The sequence below is a fragment of the Falco rusticolus genome, chromosome 11 (assembly GCF_015220075.1).
Source record: "Falco rusticolus isolate bFalRus1 chromosome 11, bFalRus1.pri, whole genome shotgun sequence".
Classification (NCBI taxonomy): Eukaryota; Metazoa; Chordata; class Aves; order Falconiformes; family Falconidae; genus Falco; species Falco rusticolus.
Genome location: NC_051197.1, coordinates 21736168 through 21758920, shown reverse-complemented (window position 1 = coordinate 21758920; position 22753 = coordinate 21736168). Strand labels below are relative to the sequence as shown.

The window sequence follows — 22753 nt, the reverse complement described above, 5'->3', positions numbered from 1 at the left end:
GTTAAATTCATAAAGTTCTATTCCAAAATAGAATAGTTAGCTACTCTGAAATCAGCAAAGGAGGGGGTCAAAAAGTACACAAAACTGCAAGGTTTTCTGAAGATAACTTTATATTGTATACAAAGAGCATTTCATGTTTCCCCGGGGTGGGGGCTGAGAATACTAACTGAAAACATTGAAGAAGGCAATGTCTGGCAAAGGGACTACTTTTTTGTAGTCTGGGTTGTCAGAATGATTACAAAAGTGTGATCGCTTCATTCTGTTTGTCAGCTTCAGGAGAAGAGGGCAATAAATGTATAGAGTAGGCAGTTTTCTTAAAAAAATTCCTCTGCAGTCTGTCTGTGTTTTAAGACCTGGGAGAAAAATGATTGGCTGAAACTGAAGATTTTTTTGGAGTTTGCGGTGGTCTTTTGTGGTGTGGATAGGTTTTAGTATATTTTGGGGGGGTTTTTTGGTTGTGTGGTTTTTTTTTTTAACACAAAGCTTTGACTATTTTAGGGGATGGGAGGGAGGCAATCTTCTTGAGTGGAGTCTTGCTGTTCCTAGAAGAAACACAGTACTATGAGCTTTAGCTGGAAAAATTAAGCATCCTGATTTCTTGAGCATTCTTTATTATATGGTGTGGGGCTAGAAAGCACTTCAGTTTCTTTTGGAGCTGCTTTGGACTAGGTCAGGTCTTGGCAGTGGATTAGAGCCTAAGCACATTCTGTTACCTGCCGTGCAGTTTGTCCTGCGGGGAAAGGCAGCTGTATAATCTAGCTGTACAGGAGGCGAGACACAGAAGTAAGGAAATAAACTGAAGGTTTCTGACAAGATAGGAGGCTAGGTAAGGAATGGAGAGTCTGATAGAGGAGGGGATATTTGGGAGCTGAATTCATAAGAAGAGGCTGGAATAGTTATGTAAAAAGCTTAAGAATTACCAGGGCTGAGAGAAGGGCAAGTAGGTCTGATGAAGGGCCTGCAGTGGGACAATCTAGATTAGCTTGGAGTGGGGAAGAAATAATTTATTCCTCCTTCCCTGGTTTTCCAAGTCATTTGAGATTTTCTCCTCCTGTCCATTCTAAGACTTTTGAGATCTTTGGTGCAAAATACAGCAGGAGCAGAGTCTCAAGCAAACAAACCTGTGCTGGAAGCAGTAGCACACTGCCTTAGGTAGTATTTCTGCTTGGCATTAAGCTATTCTTTGAAGAAACAAGTTGGTGCTGAGAAAGTTCGCACTCCTTCCACTTCTTTAATGACATGAAAAGGACTAAAATGACTCTTATGTACAATGAAAAACATAAGCCAAATGTCTTACCTCTTCCCTTCTATTCTAAAGGTCTGGGAAGGAAATAGTTTGAGGTATTAATCATTGGTATTCAGTACTTATTGACTTGTGTTTATTCTTGGAACCTGGAACTTGGATATTATATAACTTCCGTAGTATAGGTCATCCCTGAATAGTTTCATGTGCAAGGGTTTATCAGTTGAGTGTTACAGCTAGACTGTTTTACCAAATTAAGAAACTTGTTATCTGAAGTGTCATCTAATTGGAAAAAATAGAAAACTTTCAATAGGTAGAAGCTGCAGGATTGTCAGATTCTTTATGGAGTGCTGAGGTGTGTTCACATGAAGTGATCGCTGGCAAACTGATCTGCTTTCATCTAGCTCAGTGACCTCAAAAAGCCTTAATCGGCTTAGGTCTTCAGCTGGTATTTCATTTAAAGACAGCTTCAGCAAATACTGTTCAGAGTGGAAGGAAATCGAAATACCCCTCTTACAAGATAGATGTAAACCTTTTGGTTTTGTTTTTATAAGAGAAAAATTAAAAGATAAAGCAGGAGCATAAGGCAGTACTGTCTTTGAGGCACTTCCATCTTATTTTTGGCTTATTCACTGTGACTTGGTGACGCTGAGTCCCTTGAAGATCTTGTGCTTTTTTTTCCTCACTTCCATTTAAGAAAACTGTTAAAACCATTTTAAATTATTATAAATACCAGTTTCCTATTGTGAAACTATTAGATTTCTACCTCAAACTACTTTGTATTGACTTTATGTTAAAGAGAAAAAATAATTTGTATTACTGTGTTCAGTCTCTAGATACGACATGAATTTTGGAGCTAGATTTTTAGTTTGTGGCTTTTGGGTTTTTTTTCTTTATTGGCAAATGCTGAGGAAACAAACTGTTTTATTGACAGTGTTAAGAGGTTTGGTGAAAGGGAAAGTGTTATCCAGTATTGAGGTCAGCTACAGTAACTGAAATCGGACATGGGATTTGAGCTCTATAATGCTGGCTCAGGTTCGTACTACATCTGTATCTCATAGAAATAGTCACATTTTTCTCTACTTTGAAAGTAAATAGAGTATTATCAGGTAATAGTTGGTAAAGCACTGTTTGAAAATCAAGGTGATTATGCATTTGGCCATAAAAGACTGGAAGAATACTGTAATGGAAACGTGATCAGCAACACAAATCAGAGCACCCACACTGTTAAACTGTGCAGGAGATGTCTGTGTGTGCTCTCTTCTATTATTCTGATACGAAATGAGGTTGGCTTTCTCTTCTATGCTTTTTTAAAACACAGACTTCCAACATGAACAAAAAGGAAATCCAAATAGCTTGGTTTCCACCAGTGAAAACGCTTCAGTGTTTCTGTATATGCATAAGTAGTCCCACTGGGTTAAAAAATCACTGCTGTCTTAAATGTAAGCACATACATAGTTTTCTGTAGGATAGGATGCTGACTTTGTACAGTGGACAAAGGAGAAGGATAAGTTTAATAGGAGGAATGTCTAGAATTAAAATTAATTTAAAATTGTATGTTTCTGCGAGGTTAACAAAGGTACTTTTCTTCATAGTGCTCTTCCTCATAACTGTTAGTACATGTATTTGGTTTGGCCTGTTCAGAATCTATTGCGATTTATGCAAGCTAAAATTATTAATTATTGCTTTAAAAGTTTTGAAATAGAACTGTTATTGGTAGAAAGAAAATGCATGCTGGTGGATCTAGCACTATATAATTGACTTAAGTCAATGTGGTATGAGAACAGCTGTATTTCTAACAGGATTTTCGTATAGGTTAGTACTAGTTCTGACAGTATTCAAAGTTTTTATCTATGGTCTGGAAATTTATACAGAATCAGTAGGAGAATGGGTTGACACAAAGAATGGTGAAATTGAACTAGCTGTTCTGGATTAGTTTTTAATTATTTAGTGTTCTCCAGGAGTTGCATTAATCCAGAAGAATTCAGAAAGTAAGGTTAAACTTGTTTTTTAAATATTTATTAAGTTTCTCAATGATTTGGCATGACTTCTGACTGATTGGGGGAAAAAAAACCCAAAAAACTTGTTAACTGCTTCAGCCTGGAGGAAGGCATCTAGGTTGCTGGGGGAGATGGGGCAGGCAGGCAGAGATTTGTTTTGCTTCTGCTTTTAACAAAGAAAGAATCAAAATACTTAGTGACTTAAAATACCTTAGACAACTCCATCTAAACAAAGGGATGTTTTACTTGAGTAATTTATTTAAAACATTCTGGAAATCAGGCATGATAAACTCTTTATTTTTTACCTTTTGAGTATTTCAAGGCCTTTCTAGACATGTAATTGGCAGTAAAATTGACGGTAGGCATCTGTCCTCTCTAATGCTTCTGCAAAATGACTAAACTCTAAAGGAATACTAACACTTCTCTGGAATCATATGAAATCAACTATTTGATAGGAAGATTGAATAAAAAAAATAACACTTCATAAGTATGCTGTGACTTTGCTTCATAATACTTTTTTAATGTGTTGTTGTAATATTTAAAACAGCTCTGTAAAGTGCACTTTATTGCTTGCTGCGTGTTCTGAAACTAGTAACCTGGGTTTCTTCTCCTAACACTGAGTCCACAAGCCCTTGCTTTACCTGTACTTCAGATATCACTCTACTGTATCAATGAATCCAGCATGCAGAGTCCTTACGGATTGTACTTAAAACTTCTGCCAGATTAATTTCTTCTTACACCTAAAATTTGATAACTGTAGATAGCTGAGCTTAAATTTGTGGAGCATAAAACAGTAAAGTTTCGGAAAGGGGGTTGCATCTGGAATTGATATAATAGACCAGAAACTAGAAAAGACAAAAAAATATTCCTGGACTTAATCTGGAAAGGATTGGGAGTACTGAAATAAAAATGGCTATGGCTTTAAGGAAAAAGCGTAGATTTTGTTCCATTTTCTTGTTTTTCAAATTAGAATAGAAAGAGCTTTTATGATATGCTTGGGTTTCCTTACCAGAAGATACTTGAGGGGCAAAGGGAGAGAAAGAGAGAGGTTATGGCAAGATACAATATGCTCAGTATTTGCCATGGTTCACCAATCATGCTTGCACTTGAAGCATTAGGTGATATTAAGTCACTGCTTCCAGGTGTTACTGCACTACTGTGCTGTCATTCATATCTGCTGTTTGTTTATGGTTTCATTACACTGTCATGTTCTGCCACAAAAGACAGATGAGGGGGTGAGTTTTTCAGATGTCAATTGTGTTGTGTTTGTTTAAAAAAACACTAGAATACCACTGTTCTTTGGGTTTCTGGAAATTTGGGATTAGGTTTAAACAGGTTTTTATTTGTTCATTCCAAAAACTTTGCCTATTTGGAATTTTCCTGGCTTTCAGTCCTATTATTTCACTGTGTGAAACAGCAGAGCTCTTTTCTCCAGTCATAGCACATCTACTTTAATTGTTAGGTGCACAGCAACAGGAGTGAGATGTTTGAGGTATGGATGATGTAGGCAATAGATGTTGGCTACCAGCACCCATGTGCACTTGACTGGTGATAGCTGTCGGTGGGAACTGTAGCTAAGAATACTGTACACCTGGAATTGTGATAGGTTAATCTTATAAATCTAGGTCAAGTTCAGTGTCCTTCCTCCCTGTTTCCTTTCCCTTCCGTCTCTTGTTCTCGTAGCTCTTCTTAACGGATTAGAGATTATGTGGCTTTTTCCCTCAGTATTTTTTTTATGTACTGCAGTATCAGATGCCTTATCAGTTGAAGTAGTTACATGCATACAGATAAACATCTAAATCCTTGTTATAGCAAAATAACATGTAACACAGAATGTCTGCTACAATCATATCTTCCATTCATACTTCTCTAAATACTTCATTTTGTGGTTTTAATTGTTTTAGGTTTTGTTGTTTCTGTCAGCCCCTTCAGAAAACTTACAGCTTCTAAAGATTTTATGCTATGTATACATTCCCATTAGGGCCTTAAGATTTTGCTTGGACGATTTTTTGTTTGCTAAAATGCTTTTGTGCTAAAATGATACCCAACTTTCCCCTGTCAAAAATATACTGTCTATAAAGCTTTATATTTTACAGCTTTGATATGTTCTGCTTATCTAATGTAATGAAAATACATTATGGCTTTTCATTTTAGAAAACTTCTTTGTTATATTTGGATATTGAAGGTTTATTAACACTTTAAAGTTACCATTCTAAAACATTGTAGCTAAGTATTTTTTAATAATCTAATAATTTGAAAGCTTTTCTAGAGTAGCCTGCATCTAATATGACACTACCAAGACTGTAGCTTTTAGTTTTCTTAAATACATTTTCCATGAACAATGCTTGCTCAAAACTGCTATACTTACTCTGCTCTTAAAGAATGGGTGAGAATATTCTTCTCTTAAGTACTTGGGACTGAAGAAGCATATTAATATAACAAATTTCATACTACTTCAAGCAAGTAGACTATCAAAAAAGGAAAGTTTTCAATGAAAGATTGAAATTTTGAATCAATTCTGATGTAAAGATGTATCTGGCTGAAACCTAAAATTTTGCTATTCTGATAAATTACAGTTCTTAGCACTCTGGATAAGATAGAGCAAAACCATAAAAGATTTCCTTAATCGGTGATTATGAAATTATCTTCCCAGGCAGGGTTTTGTTAAAATGCAAACTGGTCTGAAGCACACTTCGAAAAGTACTTTTTCATTTTTCCACAGTGCATTTGCTGCTGTTATTTTTTGGCGGTATTACTTGGTTTTTATGTTGGTGCCTCTTACCGCTTGAATGTGTTTTGCTTTGGGGTATCCTATCATTTTTAAAGAGAAATTCTTGTTTTCAGAGTGGCAGAACTAAGGTCAAGTAATTTAAAATCTAATTATATCTAGATAACTTTGAATCACATCCGCAGTCAGGCATCAAAATGAGAGCCTGTAAATGAAATCCAAACTAGTAGTCTATTTGCCTTTTCACTGTTAGACAGTGTAATGCTGTTAAGACTCGAATAATGGTTAAAGCAGGTTTTACTTTAATTGCTACAATCCTTACACAACTGAGAGAGGATGCAAAGCTTCCTGTTCCAGGACAGCATAAATAATTTGGTAAATGGCATGTAGTTAGCTGATGTAAAATACGCACATAAAATGATGTGCAGTATCGGACTGCATTGACACTAAACTACATCTGTGGTAAGGGAGTGCTTTAGCATGAACAAGCTTCTAAAAAAAATGTTGTCTTTGAACTTTAATTCAGAGTTCTCAGAGGGGACTGAATAACTTGAATATTCTGTTGTGCTGGCTTTCCCTGAATTCTTAAAATAATTCTGTCTATATTAAATTAATTTGTATTGAATCTATAGGGATGCTTCATTTGGGAACTGCACGTACAATCTTACGATCTTGGACTGTTTACAGGGAATAAATAAGGTAATAACACTTTTCCTTAGCAAAACAGATTTAAGTTGACTTTTAAAACATGAAGGAAAATACTGTTAAAATGCAGTAGTATACTGTCATGAAGCCTAATTTACTAAGGACTATGTTTGAGTCCTGACAATCCGAGGTTACACTTTTACCTGGGTGGCCTGGCCTTCGACAGCTGTCTGAACTTTGTGTTATGAATCAGAATGTGCAAGTGCACTGGGCCTGGCTGGGGGTAGTTCTTAACAGTGCGTTAGATCTGCTAACAGGTCATTTATAACCATTGGTAAAAGGGAGTAACATAAGTTGATAAAGTCAAGTGAGACAGACATCTAGGTATACTGTGACTTTATCTGAGCAGTTTTTTGCATGTATTTGGTCCCATCTTTCCCCCCAAACATATGATGCAGTGTTTGGCACTAATATTTTCAGAATTGTTTAAAACAAATTAAAACTGCTATGTCTTACTAGTGTTTTGATGTGTCATTTCTGCAGTCCTGGGGAATATTAAGGTCCAATATTGCTTTTTAAAAAATGTTACATGACATCTTGCTGGCAAACTTGTGTTGTAGTATGTACTTCATATTATAAGCAAAGATTAAATTTTGCTCATTTGCCAGTGATCTTGATGAAGGGAGAAGGCTATATGAACAGTTCTGTATAGATACTTTATAGGCTATTTGCAATTCTTAAAAGTATGGCAAAACAACTGTTACTTAAAAATTGAAAAAAGAGAGATCAAGCTTAATATTTTTAGTTCTGAGGAGGTGGGAAAGGAGCTGTCAGTTAACAGCAAGACTCTAATTTGTATGGCATTCTACGGATCCTGAAGCTCTCTGAAGCAGTCAGTGCAGTCACTGTAATTTATCTGCAACAAACACGTCAGAAGGACTTTGAGAATCTGTTTTTCCTCCTTTGTTCCCATAAAATTTATTACTGAATCTTTGTCCAGTTCACCTACAGGGTTGAAAACACTTTGAGCAGAAAATCTAAACTACAGTCTTAGTCTACGTAGATTAATTTGGTGTTTGCATCCATATATATGTATCATATACATATAATTCAGGGGGCCTACAAATCCTGGAGTGTAGCCAGCCAACAATGCTTGATGAAATGCATTTTTCAAAATCAGCTGTTCAGGCAAACATCTTGGTATCTTAGGTTTCATGACAGGTCCAATCATTGAGCTTATGTTGCCTACGAAAAAAGCTATTTTTAATTTGTCTTAAAGAAGGTGCTCTATATGTAGCAAATAATGGCAGACCGATGACTATTGTATAGATTGACATAGATTGTGGTGTTTTTTCTATCAAACTTTAATCCCAAAATGTCATGTAATATCTGTACTTTTCAGAATGCAGTAGCATCAGTGTAAGTATATGCTGCAGAACTGTCTTCCACCTATTCCTTGGAAGAAATTTGGTCTATAAATTCTTTATTCATAGAATTGTTTTTGATACAGTATTGTACATAAATCTTTAGTACAAAATTGGCATATTTAATAATAGTACAGTAAACAAATACAAAAATTGACTTATTTCAATCCTGTAATAAATACTGTCTAACATAGTCTAGTGAACTTCATTCTGTTAGTGGAATGTGTGTTAAAAGCAAATATGAGATACAGGTTATACACAGTGCTGTATTCTCTTTATGCTATTTTGCTTGGCCATTGTGGTACTAAAATTGGAGTAACATATTAAGTATAGAAAATCAGTAAACAGTTAATGTTCTATATTTTATGTCCATCTGCATGAAAATGTATTCAGCATAGAGATTCAGCATTGAGTGAATGTGTGACAAAAAGGGAATTGCTTTTTAATTCATTGTCTGCCTTACAGGAAAAAAGACATACATACTGGGGTGGGGAGAATCAGTTGTATCATTTAAGTGGTATGCAACAGCCTTATGTCCCATTGTAATGTCTTTGAAGGGGGGAGCAAATGAGCCTGACGTGCTTTAGTGACTTTGTTGGAGTTTTTGTTGTCTGTGTTGTTAATCTGTGCAAAATGTAACGTTGTCTTAATTATAGAGGCTTCAATAAGCCAAAACCACAAACATTTAGTGATTTAGTTTTGAGCCTCAAAACCAGTATTATAAAATGAGATTATATATCATATTTCAGTATAAACTGACACCTTGTTGCCTTTTAGGCCTTGCAGCATGGATTTTTTGACTTTAAGACATTTGATGTGGATGAATATGAACACTATGAGGTTTGTACATTTAATAATGAGTTGAATGTGTTTGATTTACCTAAAGTAAGTTAGAATATACAGTATCCCACGACTTAAAATGTACTGGAAACACATTTTAATTCAAGTAAAACCCAGTGTTCATATGTAAGATATGTACATCCAAACCTGTATGCTGTATGTGAAAAACACGCAGGATGAACATCTTCGCAATTTCAGCGTGTCACATAAATCTCCTGTTTTCTTGTAGCCTTTCTGGCTTCTGGGACCTCTCTCATGCTTCCCAACCTTCCCCCAGGATATGATCCAAGGTCTCCCAGCTGAACCTCAGAATCTGTGCTTGCTTTCAACACTTGAGCTGCTTCTTGAGATGCTGTTAGCCCCAAATATATAAATCTTTTATAGCCACATAGATGACTTTTTCTGAGCTTTTTTAGTAAGGATGCGTTATGTGGGGATTTCAGCGATGAAAATACATCCAAAATACTTCCCTAATGCAGTCCCAGAAACCTATGTATGTCATATGTCGTTCATTGTTCTCCCAGTTTTCTTACAACCTAAGAATAGATACTCTGAATGACTCTAGATGCTTCTAGGACCTTGTTCTGTGATATACGCACCTTTATCTGCTAGTAATGGATAGTTATCTCAAGCTATATGGCTCAGAGAACCTTTAAAGTATGCCCATACTGCACCTGTGAACTGGGCTGTGTACAGAGGAGATGGCAGCACAGAAGGTGTATATGCATCTGGTCCAGAATAGCTGCATCATCTTTGTCTACCATTTCTCATACTCAAAGGAAGGAAAAGGGTTTTTACTGGTCAGTGACAACCGTGTAGTTCTATTGGATCTTGTCTTTGGAACTCCCTTAAGTTCCTCCAGTTGCATTGGTTAAGGAGAGCAATATATAAACTAGAGGTGTACTAAACATTTGAATACATATTAAACTCTCTTCTCAGAGTTGTGTTACTTTATTGTAGCCAGTATTCTTTCCCCTAGTCCCTGTATTGCAATTCTCAGAACATTTGGAAATAATGAGAATAAATTTGCTTAGTTTGAAAAGGTCCATCTTAAAATTTATTATCCTAAGTTGAATATTTCTATTAAACAAGTTTCAGGGATAATCGCTTTTCTTAAATCTCTGTAACATTTGATAAATAATTGCCTTGTTTTATAAGCAAGGTGTGGATGACTACATCTCTGAAATACAGCTGTAGGAATTGCTTCATAAAGGTTCAAGAAAGAAGGTGAAGTCAGGAGAGGAATAAACAGTGGAAAAACTTAATTTACAACACCAATTATACAGTAGATGTTGGCTGCACTAGGCATGCTATAACATACAGCTATTCACAAAACTTCAAAGCATTTGTAGAAGGATTTCTGTACACTGTAATGTTCCATAATACTTAGATTGAGAAATTGGTATAGCCTGTGCTGAACTGCCAAAATTAAATGAACAGCAACTAAAATTTGAAGTAAGAAATTGCGGCACTTTTCCTTTCTATGTACAAAAGGAAAATGTTTTTTCAAAAACAAAAAGATGGTTGGGAATGTCTAGGATTCTGTACATACAGTAGGCATTAATCTGCCTGGAGAAAAGTATTAAAATAACTGACTAAAGCTATCCCATTATCTTGTTTAATGTTTAATGTTATTTTAGTTTGTGATAAGTATGCTGCCTGCTGTCTGAGTTTAAGCAGCAAGAACTTGGAATCATCTTTAATTTTTTGTTCATTTCTTGGCATGTCTTCTATTTTACTTGTTGTGGTCAGCGTTGTATGTTTACATATGTCTTCTGCTATATTTATAAAACTTCAAATGTTCCAGGTTTTTGCTGTGTTAGGTCTTCAAATGTGTAGTTACGTCGGGAGGAGTTGCATAAGACTTAAAGGGAGCAGGCAAAAGGAAATTGTTTCACCTTTACAGTTCTTTCATCTTATTGCATTACCAAGGCAGCTAATTCCCCTTTTGTTGGACCAGATGTAAAATACTCTTTAATAATAATGTTTGCATGTAGTTTTGAGTATGTGTACACACATACACAAATATATTGGTTAAAATGTAACTTATTCACAATAACCCATGTAACGAAAAAGATTACTTAATTAAAACTGGTAATACAAATAGAAAAATACTTACTAAACAGGACTTCTTCCTTAAAGGGGGTAGAAGGGCTACAATGTTGAGATTGCAGTCTGTGATATAAACAAGGGGGGGGGGCTGACTTGCCAAGATGGGTTCACTAGTCTTACACAACCTTGTTAACTTACAGGACTTTTCACTGTGTGAGGACGTTGGGAGCAAGCCTAATGGGCTTAGCTAAGCAAACAGTTGGTGAATTGATTGCAGTAATGTCCATTATCAGAACCTTTCACTCATTAGGATGTTTTGATGAGCTGGGAGCTAAAAACACAAGCTTAATAATGCAGTTGAACAGAGTGCCATGTCCTTAAGAGTCATGCTGAGAATAACTGCATTGCCAAATGAGGAATGAGCACTCTTCAATGAAAAAACATGAAGGCAGTCTTGAACTTTAGTTCTGCATTTCCAAAGAAGCTTCCAATTTTGGCACTGACAGAACTTGCAGAGCTTTTTTGAAGTTTTGATTTAAAAGTGAGCAAGAAATGCAAAATGTCAGTTTGAGATTTTGGGGGTTTTTTAATCTATGTTTTTTACTTGATTTATACTTTCCTTCTATGATTACTGGCTCATCAGAACTTATGCTAGCATGTAAATTTCAGTTTCTACAGAGAAAGAATAATTGTTTTTGAAGGCTAATTGTTTTTTGTTTTCTGTGGGTTTTTTTTTTTTTTTTTTAGCCAATGCCATACAGGGAAACAATTTCTATATTCTTTGATTAAAACCTCTAAGAATGTTGATGTTTGTCAGTATTGTTATAAGTAGGTGTCTGAAAACACTAAGCCCTCTGAGGGAGAAATATCTTAGAACTTTCTGCTTTTATTGGAAAACCTAAGCAAATTTTTTTTTTGCATTTCATTTTAAGGTATTTCTGAGAAGCGGCTTATGATTAGTTAGTGTCCCATATAGGTAAGCTAGATAATTACATTTGAAGTGTTTTGTTTTAATGCAGCAAGAACATAGTAAAAAGTAAAATAAAATTGAGTAATTTTTTTAACCTTGTATGTACAGATATTAAAATGCTTTTCTCTTTCTCTTCTGAAATTTTTATAGCGAGTGGAAAATGGTGATTTCAACTGGATTGTTCCAGGAAAATTTTTGGCATTTAGTGGACCACACCCAAAAAGCAAACTTGAAAATGGTACGGTGTATATCTCAATGCTGTTCTGTGATCTTATGTTTCCCAGCATATTAAATAGTCACAGGAAATGAGCAGAAGATAATAGAGATTAATAGATTACTTATTATCTTCAGAAATAATCATACAGTGACTTTTTATATACAATCATAGAACCTAATTTCAAAAGTTTGGAATTTCTTCTTTGCTAGAAGAATTCCAACTCTTCGAACAGTCAGTGACTTTCATTCAGTGATATAGTGCCTGAGAAATTCAGGCCCCTTAATTTTCTCCTGGAACCTGCCAATGTGATACGGTAAGTATGAGAACTAAAGGTGAGTTGTATAAAGCAAAGGAGACTGTATTAAGAGTTGTGTAACAAAGGCCAGGAAAGACTTTAAAAAGACGCTTGCATTTATTACTCAAGATTCTTGAGATAATGGGAAGAGCCTATATAATTCTAATGGAATAAAAAAGAGAAATTTACCCAGCAGAGGAAAAGTAGAGATTTGGTCCAGCTAAAAGGAAAATAATCAGTTTAAAAACTACAATCATATTTTTGCTGAATTTCACCTTATTCTTCGTGCCATGGTGCTTTATGTGAGCACGTTTTCTGAATGTCTGCCTCTTTCCTCCCCACTCTACCTTCTGCTCTCTCATGTTTCCTTTATGACTGGAACGCTGCTAATTTCATACTGTCTACTAAAGATTTAAACTAAATCCAGGGAGAAAATGTTTAGGTTGGTTTGGGTTTCTTCTGCAATCACTGTTACAGTCTTTTCCTGCAGAATTTTTCAAAAACTACTCAAATTGTTCTATGGAGTTTGGAGAACCTGTGGTTTATTTTTTATAAGTATATAACTGAAAATTAATAAACTAACACTAATGTTTAAAATTCCGTTATGAGGCTACAAATAAGCCTCACCCAGGTGAGTGTAAGTACATGTTACAAAGCTACATTTTTCTCATTGTGTTGTGACTAATTGCATTTACTAAGGCATATATAACTTGTGGAAATGACCTGTGTGTTGTGAAGAAGCTTTCAGGTTTTACCTGAACAGGAATAAAAATTCTGGAGATAAACCAGTGAATTTGGTCAATGACAGACCTTCTGATTTTTGTGGTGGCCATGTTATTCCTGTGTTGTCCTTATAAGACTTGATTGTTAATAGGAAAGAGTAAACTACATTTTGCATCCATCCATCGTATAGGCATGGGTGCACGCTCCCTCAAGCCCTTGGCAGCAGAGAACATCTGTTTGGTGAATGTGCCCTAAACAGTTGTGGTGTGGTTAGTTTTTGCCCTCCCCCCAACCCCCCACCCCCCCCCCACCCCCCCCCCCCAAATTCTTCTAGAGGATCCTTTTGTATCTCAACTGAATCAAGGCATAATTTTTTTTTTTTTTTGCCACAGCAGAGCAAAAATATTTCTGGTACTGCAGTTTATCCTTTGACTGTTCCTTTTGTCCATAGTATAGATCACCAATCTATTTTCCTCATAAACACAGCGTTTCCTCTTAAAGAATGTTCTTTGAGCTGCAGCTTTATAGATAAACAGCTGTTCTGAAATGCTAAATTCATGTATGTGCCCAGCTTTATGTATAAAACCCTACCTCTAGAGAGGAACAGGCTAAACAGCAGACAGTTTAATTATAGTCATCTTTATAAGCATTTTGTGGAAATATTTTTTTTGTGGGACTTAACATGTTTATTCAGAATAAACAATTAGAGCTTTTTAAGTATTAGCATGTTTATCATTCAAAAAATGTTTAGGGGGCAGTTTTGCTTAGTAAGCCTTTGAACTTAATCTATGATTCTAAATGATTGTTGCTTCCTTTTTTATAGGTTATCCTCTTCATGCACCTGAAGCTTACTTTCCCTATTTCAAGAAACATAATGTTACATCAGTCATAAGACTAAACAAAAAAATTTATGATGCAAAACGCTTTACTGATGCTGGTTTTGAGCATTATGACCTGTTCTTCATAGACGGAAGCACACCAAGTGACAGCATAGTTCAGAGGTTCCTCAACATTTGTGAAAATGCTGAGGGTGCTATTGCTGTGCATTGTAAAGGTGGGTGCACTTATTTATTTCTCAGGTTAAAAGTCAAAGTAAGTATAAATCCATAGCATTTTATTCCAGAAATAAAGCATTTAAAAAACACTTTCTGATTGTGGAAGTAATACTGCTTCATGATAGTTCACTAAATATGTGACAACTATTTGTTACTTTCATGTGCATTATTAAGTTCTTTCAGCCTACTCTGCTATTTACAGTAACTGACAATCTGTTGTTCATTGTTCTGTTTCTTCTTAATATCACTTGAAGGCGTGAGTTTTAGTTGAAGGGAGATTTCTCTTTTGCATTATGCTTTCACAGCATTATGATAATTGGCTATGAAATGCAAAGGGCTGAAAGGTCTTCTTTGTGCTTTTGGACAGTTCTACATTTTTGTGTGGAGCGTGACTTCCACATTTCAAGTTAGTGTGAGTTATTGTGATGCCAGTATTTCAAACCAGCCTATTTCAGCAAATCAGCTAGAAAATACACAAAACATGCTTAGTCAAGAACGATTAACAAAGGCTTTGAAGGTTTTGGCTTGATTTATGTTTAGAGTTGTGTAAGGACATTGTGGAGACGAATGTCTTGCTGATCTGAGGCAAGAATAGTGCTATTCATAATTTTTCCTTGAACAATAAACATGCATATCAAAGATTAAGTTTTATTTGCTAACAAGTTGTTACTGTGACTAGGACTCAGAAATTCTGGCATTAATAAGCTGGACCTCTGCTAACTGACTAAATGAGCGCAGAAGCTATTGATTAGCATGAGTAGATGGTTATTCTCCAGGTTTAGTTGCGAAAGGAATACAATATACTTTTCTAGTGACTTACATACTTGCAAACTGAAGTATTTTTTGTCTTTTGTGTATTTAATAAGAAACCATCAATCTCATTCTTTTTAAGTTTTTTACATCCTTTTAAATAAGCATATTGAAGTTAAAGCAACAGTTAGCTCGGAGTTAACCTATTGTCTGTAGTTTTCTTGTACTCTGCAATGCAGAGTACAGCTTCTACACTAGAAACTGCTTGTCACCGAAGTGATAGAATGGTTTAATGCAAAGGATTGCTATGGAAAGTGTGTACGTTAACATGAACTTCGAGAAAATAACTGAAGTCTTAGTGATATATGCAGTTGGTAGATGTTACCTGCAGTTTTCAGAGACCATTTTCTTATTCAGATGTATACTTAGTGTAGTACAGCTCTTTGTTATCTATTTGCCTGTTGCATTCTAGTCTTCCAGTATATGGTTACAGAATCACAGTATTTGTGGACTTTTAGCTTTATCCTTTTACCTGAATCATCCTAACTTTCCAGAAAGTCATAGCAAGGTTTAGTTACTGGTTAAATGTAAAGAGCTTGTACTTGTGTATGGAATTGTCAGCAAGGATGTCTGGCTGCTTAGAGAGTTTCCATTTAGGTAGATGTTTGTGCATAAACAGTAGGCCACCATGAGAATGTAAACTGCAAATACTATATTTTCAGGAAAAGAAGGTTTAAATGGGGAGCCCTTTTACTAGTAGGTAAGACACGGCGCTAGAGAGAAATTAATTCTTACTCTATATTTAAGAGATTCGTCTGATAGTAAAAGCTATTTGTTCTGTCTCTACTCTCTCCTTGAAACCAGGATTAGTTTGTGACTTGAGGGGCGATGGGTTAAATTGTTTTAAGCTATTGATATATATAATTGTATGCTGGTCAACATCCATTGCTGTTTATACAGATGGCAGTGAATTGTTTTATAGATTGGTTTCACAACAAAACTGATTCAGAACGAAAAAGCCACTGGCTGACAAGACACATGCTGCTATCTGTGTTGTGTACCTGTAATTGCTTGTATTTGAACCTTGATTTGTACAGTATGTGTGTTGGCTTCTCAAAGGTACTTTGATGTTTGTTTTTTACTGGTTTTATAAATATGAAGTTTGTATTCATCTTGGTCACAGCTTTTTTGAAAATATCAGCCTTTTTTATTTAAGTTTGAAGTGGAATTATACTAGTGCCAAGGGTATTCACTGTTGCATGTTCACAGTTCTTAAATGCTGTTAACTTTCTATAAGTATGATACATTTTGTTCTTATATCTACAGCACTGAAATCCAATTATGTGATAAATTGGAATACTGAATCGAAAATTCTTCAAATAGTAAGGTGGTGAATGACATTGCGAAGAATACTTTAATTTGATGATTATGAAATACTAGTGACTTTGTGTGTGAATGTTGCTATTTGTGTTTCTGTAGCTGGCCTGGGGAGAACAGGAACACTGATTGCCTGTTACATAATGAAACACTACAAGTTCACACATGCTGAAGCCATTGCTTGGATAAGAATATGTCGACCAGGCTCTATTATAGGACCCCAGCAACACTTCTTGGAAGAGTACGTATACCTTCTTTGCTACTAAGAATCAACTGCTTCTCTACATCCTTATCCATCTTGCACTATTTATAGGACCTACTTTCTGTCTACTGACGTCGTATAATACTGCCTGTTGCAATACGTTTAAGGTTAGTCAACTTGAGATTGAAATCAAAGATAGTAGCAAAAGTCTTCTCTGGAGTTGCTATGCATTTCTTCCCCTTCAGAGGCAGAGGGTCTCAAAACTGTTCATGTTCTGGGGATTTAGGAATTAAAGACAAATGTGTTGAAAGCGTAAAGTCCAGATGTGGACAAAAGATCAACAATAAGTATTTATTAAAATATTAACATAGAAAGATAAGAATTTATGTATAGCCTACGATGACACTTAAAATGAATCTTAAAATAGTATAATTGATACTTTTTTTCTTTCTTGTAACTAAAGATTAAATAAGTATCTGTTGGACAGCTTATGATCTGTCAGATTCCTAACATATAATGTATGAGGCATTTCTGATATGGAGTTAATAGTCGTTAGCAAAATGAATATGTGGTTTCAATAGAGCTCCTTCTCAAAATTGACTCTATAATTTGGCTTGAGAACACCTCGTGTACAGGTAATTTGAATGGGTGATTCAAGGTTTGATCCTGACTGGAAATGAATGACAGAATTGCACTGGCTTCAGTGATGTAGATGTTAGTGTCACAGTGGTTTTTACATTGTGCATTTACTATTCTAGTGGTTGTGTTGATGTTTTTGAGTTGATAACCACGATGATATTTAGTTAAAGGCATTTTCAGTGTTATGAGAAACACTGAAAAAATCCACCACAAATTTGTCTCTTTTTGGAAAAAAAAAATGCAAACAGCTCTGCTAGATACTACGTAAATGCAGTAAAACATTCATAGGATTTTTCGAGGGAAAGGAGTATTACTGTAATTATTTTTAATACATATTATAATTTGCATTGTGCATTATAATATAATAAAAATATTATTTTATATATATTATAATAAGCATGAAAGGGGATTCCTATTTATTTTCCAGTGCAACTGAATGGATGCTCCTTTATTTGGGAGGTGGCCCACCATTATTCAAAACGCACAAACTTTTTGTTTCAAAAATCGCAAACTTTTAGAAACTGCAGGCGCTCGCTCAAGGCAGATTAAACTTCTCCACATCATGCTGATTCTTGGATGATGCACTTTTAAAAATAACTTCCACAATAAAGCAAAACTGAGAGAAAGCTTGTAGGCAGTGTGGTTAGTTAAGTGCTGTGTACTCGAAAGATAGGAAAACCAGGGCCCATGTCTCTTCTTCAGTGGTGTTTAAATACTTGGTTTGATTTTTTCGTAGATAGGCAAAGATCCTTCAGATTTTTTTTGTTTGTACCTGTATTATTCGTAGCTAAGAGCTGTAGTATGCTTCAGTAAGAATTTTCTGTTGTCCTAATGGCAATAAATAAGTTTTGAGAATCAGACAAAATTCAAGCAGTGTCATCAGTAGTGTCAAAATGGGATTGAGAAAGGAGGAGCTAACATCAGTTGCATCATCCTAATATAAAATATCTTACCCTTGGGCCTGCCAAGTTGCATCTGATTAAAAGGTACAACCTTGCAACTTTGATCTCCCAACCTTCATAGATGTCAAAACTTCCTCTCTTAGGTTCTTTGAGGTTTGATAAGGGATGTTAGAGTAGTGGGTTGGAGTTTGGTGGTTTTTGGTTTTTTGTTTTTCTTAGAGGTTCCCACCCAAGTATGTGTCTGATCAGTTTGTTTGAAAGATTTCAAAGGTATTTAACGTCAAGCACTTTTTCTAGGCTATTTCTGTTAGGTAGAATAAGTGGTGTTTCCTCTTCCCCCACCCCTTCCTTCTCACTTCTCTTGATATTTTCTTGGGACATAGTGAAACTTTTCTGGTAGTGCTTGCACTTCCTATTAATTATTCAGCAAGTTTATGTAGTTGGCTCAGACTGCTTGGCTCTTAGGCTTTGCCAGAGCGTTTTGTTTTCAAACAAAGGAAAGTTTTCAGTGGAGACACTGAAAGAAGTCTTTTTGAAGACAAAGCAGGTGTGGAAACTCAGAATGGTATGACTCTGGGAGATAAGCTTAATCAGTATATTCTGATTTAATACTTCATTCTTTTTTCAGCATAGGAATTTAATTTTGTTACAATAATATGTAATAGGGTCTCAGTTCTTGAATGGAACTAACATGACCAATACCTACACAGCAAACTTCCTTATCAAGGAATAATGCAGTCTCATCCACAAAAGCCTGCCTAGCCATGCCTACTGTAGCAATTAATTATTCTTTTTTTACCACCTGTCTGAAGGATATAATCTTTTCTGAAAATTGATACTAGGTCCTGTTCAACTTTACTATGATCACTTCCACTCTGCAGGTCAGCTGTAGTTTTACTGCACAGTATCTGTATACACAAAACTCATGCTAATGAGTTGGAAAGTGCTGTATCATGGTTTATTCTACGCATTATGTATTTAAAAGCATAATTTTTTATGAATTTTTAACTTGTGTTTTAAAAGCCTTTAAAATACCTTTGCAAATTCCGTTTTAGTGAATCTCTTTTCCCAGTATGATTTTTAAAAATGAAGTTTTAGTACCTGTAATATTTCTGTGATGGCTACAGACTTGTTCGGTGATTTTGGGGTGGTTTTGTTGTTTTTTAACCATTGGAAATCTGGGGTATGTTTTGGTTTTTGGGGACGTTTTGGTGGTAGAAATTTGAATATCTTTTTTGTCCAGATGAAGATGTACAGGAGATTCAAGTGTTGGCAGTCTGTAAGAGTAGCATGTTTTCATACTGTTTTTTACGTGTATGCAAATCTGTTGATGTGATTTGATTTGGTTTTGTATCCTAAAGGAAGCAAGCGATGTTATGGCTGGAGGGAGATCTCATCCGATCAAAGCAGAAACGAGTAGTTGATGGAAACATTAACAGAGTTCTTTGTGGCTTGAATGACATGTCAATCAGTGACAGCATAAATAAAGTACAAGACTTGGATCAATACAGGGAGGTATGAGTTTGTTAAAAAATTTCAGACAAGCAGAGATGGATCTGATCTTTTAATAACTAGCTGTAGGTAACTTTTAATGGGGTTATTTGAGCCTTTTATTAGTACTAGATTGGTTTTTCACAGCTAACCTTTTTTTATAAGTCATAATTAGAACAAATTCCCACTTTTTTAAAAAAAAAAAGGCTTAGGTTATATCTAAAACTGTTACAGGTAATTTTGCAGACTTCAAAAGGTTTGTATTATTTCTGGTCATTCTTTCAGGCTTTCAGTTGTGTATTAGAGAATGGAAGAAAAAAATAAATCACTTTCCCTCCTGGAAATCTTACTTATTCCAAGTTTCTGGCTAATAATGTGTTAGCGTATAGATGTCCATCCTTTTATCATAGTGTTATGGATTACTAACGTGATGTGTAGCGTAAGGACCTTACCTGTGCTTCCAAAAATAATTGTATGGAGTATGAGCTAAAGTGAACATGCTTCTGTTTCTGTGCTAGTAAAAGTCTTAAACTGTAGTTTTCTACAGTATCTGTAAGAAGCAGTTTAGAGGAACTACACATTTGATGCCATCTTAGCTCTGTAATAACTAAAGAGCTTTTACATTGCTGACAGAATCCTTTACTCAGTCTAACAGACCAGGGATGTAGTGTGCACCTTCCTCAGATATTTGTTAGTATAAATTCAAGTCAGCATCTATCATGTGATCTGTGATAATCTGGAAGAGTGCCTGAATGTTTGTGTAAAGGTACTATTTCCCTTTTGGAAGTGCAACTTTTTTGGAATATGTAAAGTTAAATATCTAGATAAAATTGGAGAATATAACACTGTATAGAGATGATCTTGTATGTCTAATGAAAGAAGCTGGCACAGGGCCATATGGGCAGTCATGTTTTTGAATCTGAGCTACCACTACAACTTACTGCTTCCAGTATGCTAGGTAGCTTACTTGCAGGTAATTCAGCTACCCCTGTGCTGTGTAGCAGCTTACGTACAGATGCACAATATAAATGCAGTGCTGCTTTTTTCTGCTGTAACCCTCTCTGTAATACTTGTATTTCAGCTTTTTACAGTCACATTACAGGTGTTAGTAACTGAGTTTTTAAAACATAAAACTTATCTCTTTGGATATTTGATTATATTTCAAGATCTAATTATAATAACCCCTCTAGAAGTTCAAAACAAAGTAGTTCCCAGTCCCAAAAATGCATAAAGTCTAAGAATCAGAGGACAGAACAGCTACATGCAGTAACTGTTGGGCAGTAGAGAGAGTGAAAGAAAATTTATCAACGTTGAGGCGGAATGGTAGATAACAATGGCCTAACATATAAGCTACAATGAAATCTAGCTAAAATATTATTTTTTTCCAATAATGAATGCACACTTGGACTATCACATCATTTGATTAACTTCTGTTGTATTACTTCTGTCAGTCTTTTTTCTTGGTTAATGGCAGAAACTATTTCTCTATGCAGAGCATTGAAGTCACTTAGGCGCAGTAGGAACTGCAGTAATACAAATACTTCATTGAGGTCAAATGAAGCATAATTGGTATAAGTTGTTGTTTGGTTTTTTTATTTGGCAATTTAAAAAAATTGCAGATATTTTTGTTTAACTTTCATATTTCTCTGCTACCTAAGATACAGTCTCTAGTACTTGAGTCTTGGAAAACTCTGTTTTGAGATCACTCAGAAATTATAAATAGGCATGTAAACAGTGTTGGCATACACTAACTATTTCTTAGTTTATACTATTTTCTAAAGCTGGAAGAAGTAGGATAAAACTCTGAAATCTGTTCATTCTATATTCCTTATAAAATTATCATAGAGAAATTGTTTTCAAAACTATTTTCTAGAGGTCATGAGAACTTCTTAAGAAATCTAGTAATTTAGGAAAGTTGATTGTTAGTTCCTCTTGCAGGACACACATCTAAATTTCTTCCTCATCTTGTGCATATTGCAGAATTGTGTGTTACTGCTTCCCTTCTACATTGATGATGATAAAAATGGTAATGGAGGAAGGCATTAGAGTTTACATTCCATCAAAACAAACTTCTTTGAAGTAAATAAATACCCGTGTTAGACTCAAGTATCCTGATCTGACTTTGAGGTCAGATTCTGCAAAAAGCCTCTGAATGTGTTTTTGTACAGTGACACATTTAATTTACTAGAAATTCGCAAAGACAGAATAGTGCCCTGTGTATGCAGAAGGCTGTAGATGAGCCTTTTAAATCATAATCTTTGTGAAGGAGGCGTTCAGTACTTTGAAAATACACTACTCATAAGGATCTGATACATTTCCTTGCTTGCATACTTTGTGTTTCCCAGGATGATTTTGAAGACAAAGCAGGTGCAGAAACTCAGAATGGCATGACGCAGGGAGATAAGCTTAATGCCTTAAAAAGTCGGAGACGGCAGTGTTCTGCTACAACTGGAGCTCTGAGGTAATTAACGAATTCTGAGGTAATTTGCAATTCTATATTCGGTCCGTGCTATCACATCTTTATTTCAAGTACATGGCCTTGTTTAAGGCAGTGCTACTAGTTGTACCACCTTCTGTGGTGGAAATTTCTCTAGGTATATACCTATTAGTTTCAGATTTGGTTTATTAATTCCACCCCACACCCCCCCCCACCCCCCCGCTTTGTTTCCATGTTCAGGGCACCTATATTTTGTGTAGCAGTACAAGACAAAGTAAATACCACAAAACATTCAAATTTATACTTGCCTAGCATTATAAAACATACGTCTCTAATAAAATACTATATAATTAACTTAGTTACCTTTCTGTAACTACTTTTCTGTACTCCTTGTATAAATGTTGAATTTTTCAGAACCAGTTAATTTACCTAACTGTAAATTAAAATTATGATTGACATTCTTAACCTTGGTCAGTCTTGTACTCTAAAGCCAGCATGAGACATGCAAGCATGCTTTGAGGGAGGGGAAGGGCTTTTTATCCTCTGATAAAGGTTGCTGCTTTTGTTTCTTTAGGCTGCAAGACATGAAACTGCACACGAGGTCAATATCACAACCTTTCAGGTATTAAAATTCTCAATGAATACCACTCAGATCTTAAATTTTCAGTGTTTGTTTCAGTGCGCATCAATTGATTAGCAATTTTAGACTTCTGGGAAGTGACAGATAAAGCCTTTTTATAAACACCTGCAAGAAACGGGGGAA

The 22753-nt window shown here is 35.4% G+C and overlaps 1 protein-coding gene across 4 annotated transcripts in view; it reads left to right on the top strand.

The window, feature by feature from the left end:
* The window catches only part of CDC14A (cell division cycle 14A), a 68028-nt gene that overhangs the window by 32961 nt on the left and 12314 nt on the right, over positions 1-22753 (top strand). For 3 of the 4 annotated variants that reach the window (XM_037404925.1, XM_037404926.1, XM_037404923.1), the window contains exons 6-13: positions 6604-6670; positions 8818-8880; positions 12053-12140; positions 13961-14191; positions 16422-16560; positions 19424-19577; positions 21899-22014; positions 22565-22612. In XM_037404925.1, the coding sequence (XP_037260822.1) occupies positions 6604-6670; positions 8818-8880; positions 12053-12140; positions 13961-14191; positions 16422-16560; positions 19424-19577; positions 21899-22014; positions 22565-22612 (906 nt within the window). The remainder of the gene's footprint in view (positions 1-6603; positions 6671-8817; positions 8881-12052; positions 12141-13960; positions 14192-16421; positions 16561-19423; positions 19578-21898; positions 22015-22564; positions 22613-22753) is intronic. The other variant, XM_037404924.1, reaches the window with a different exon arrangement.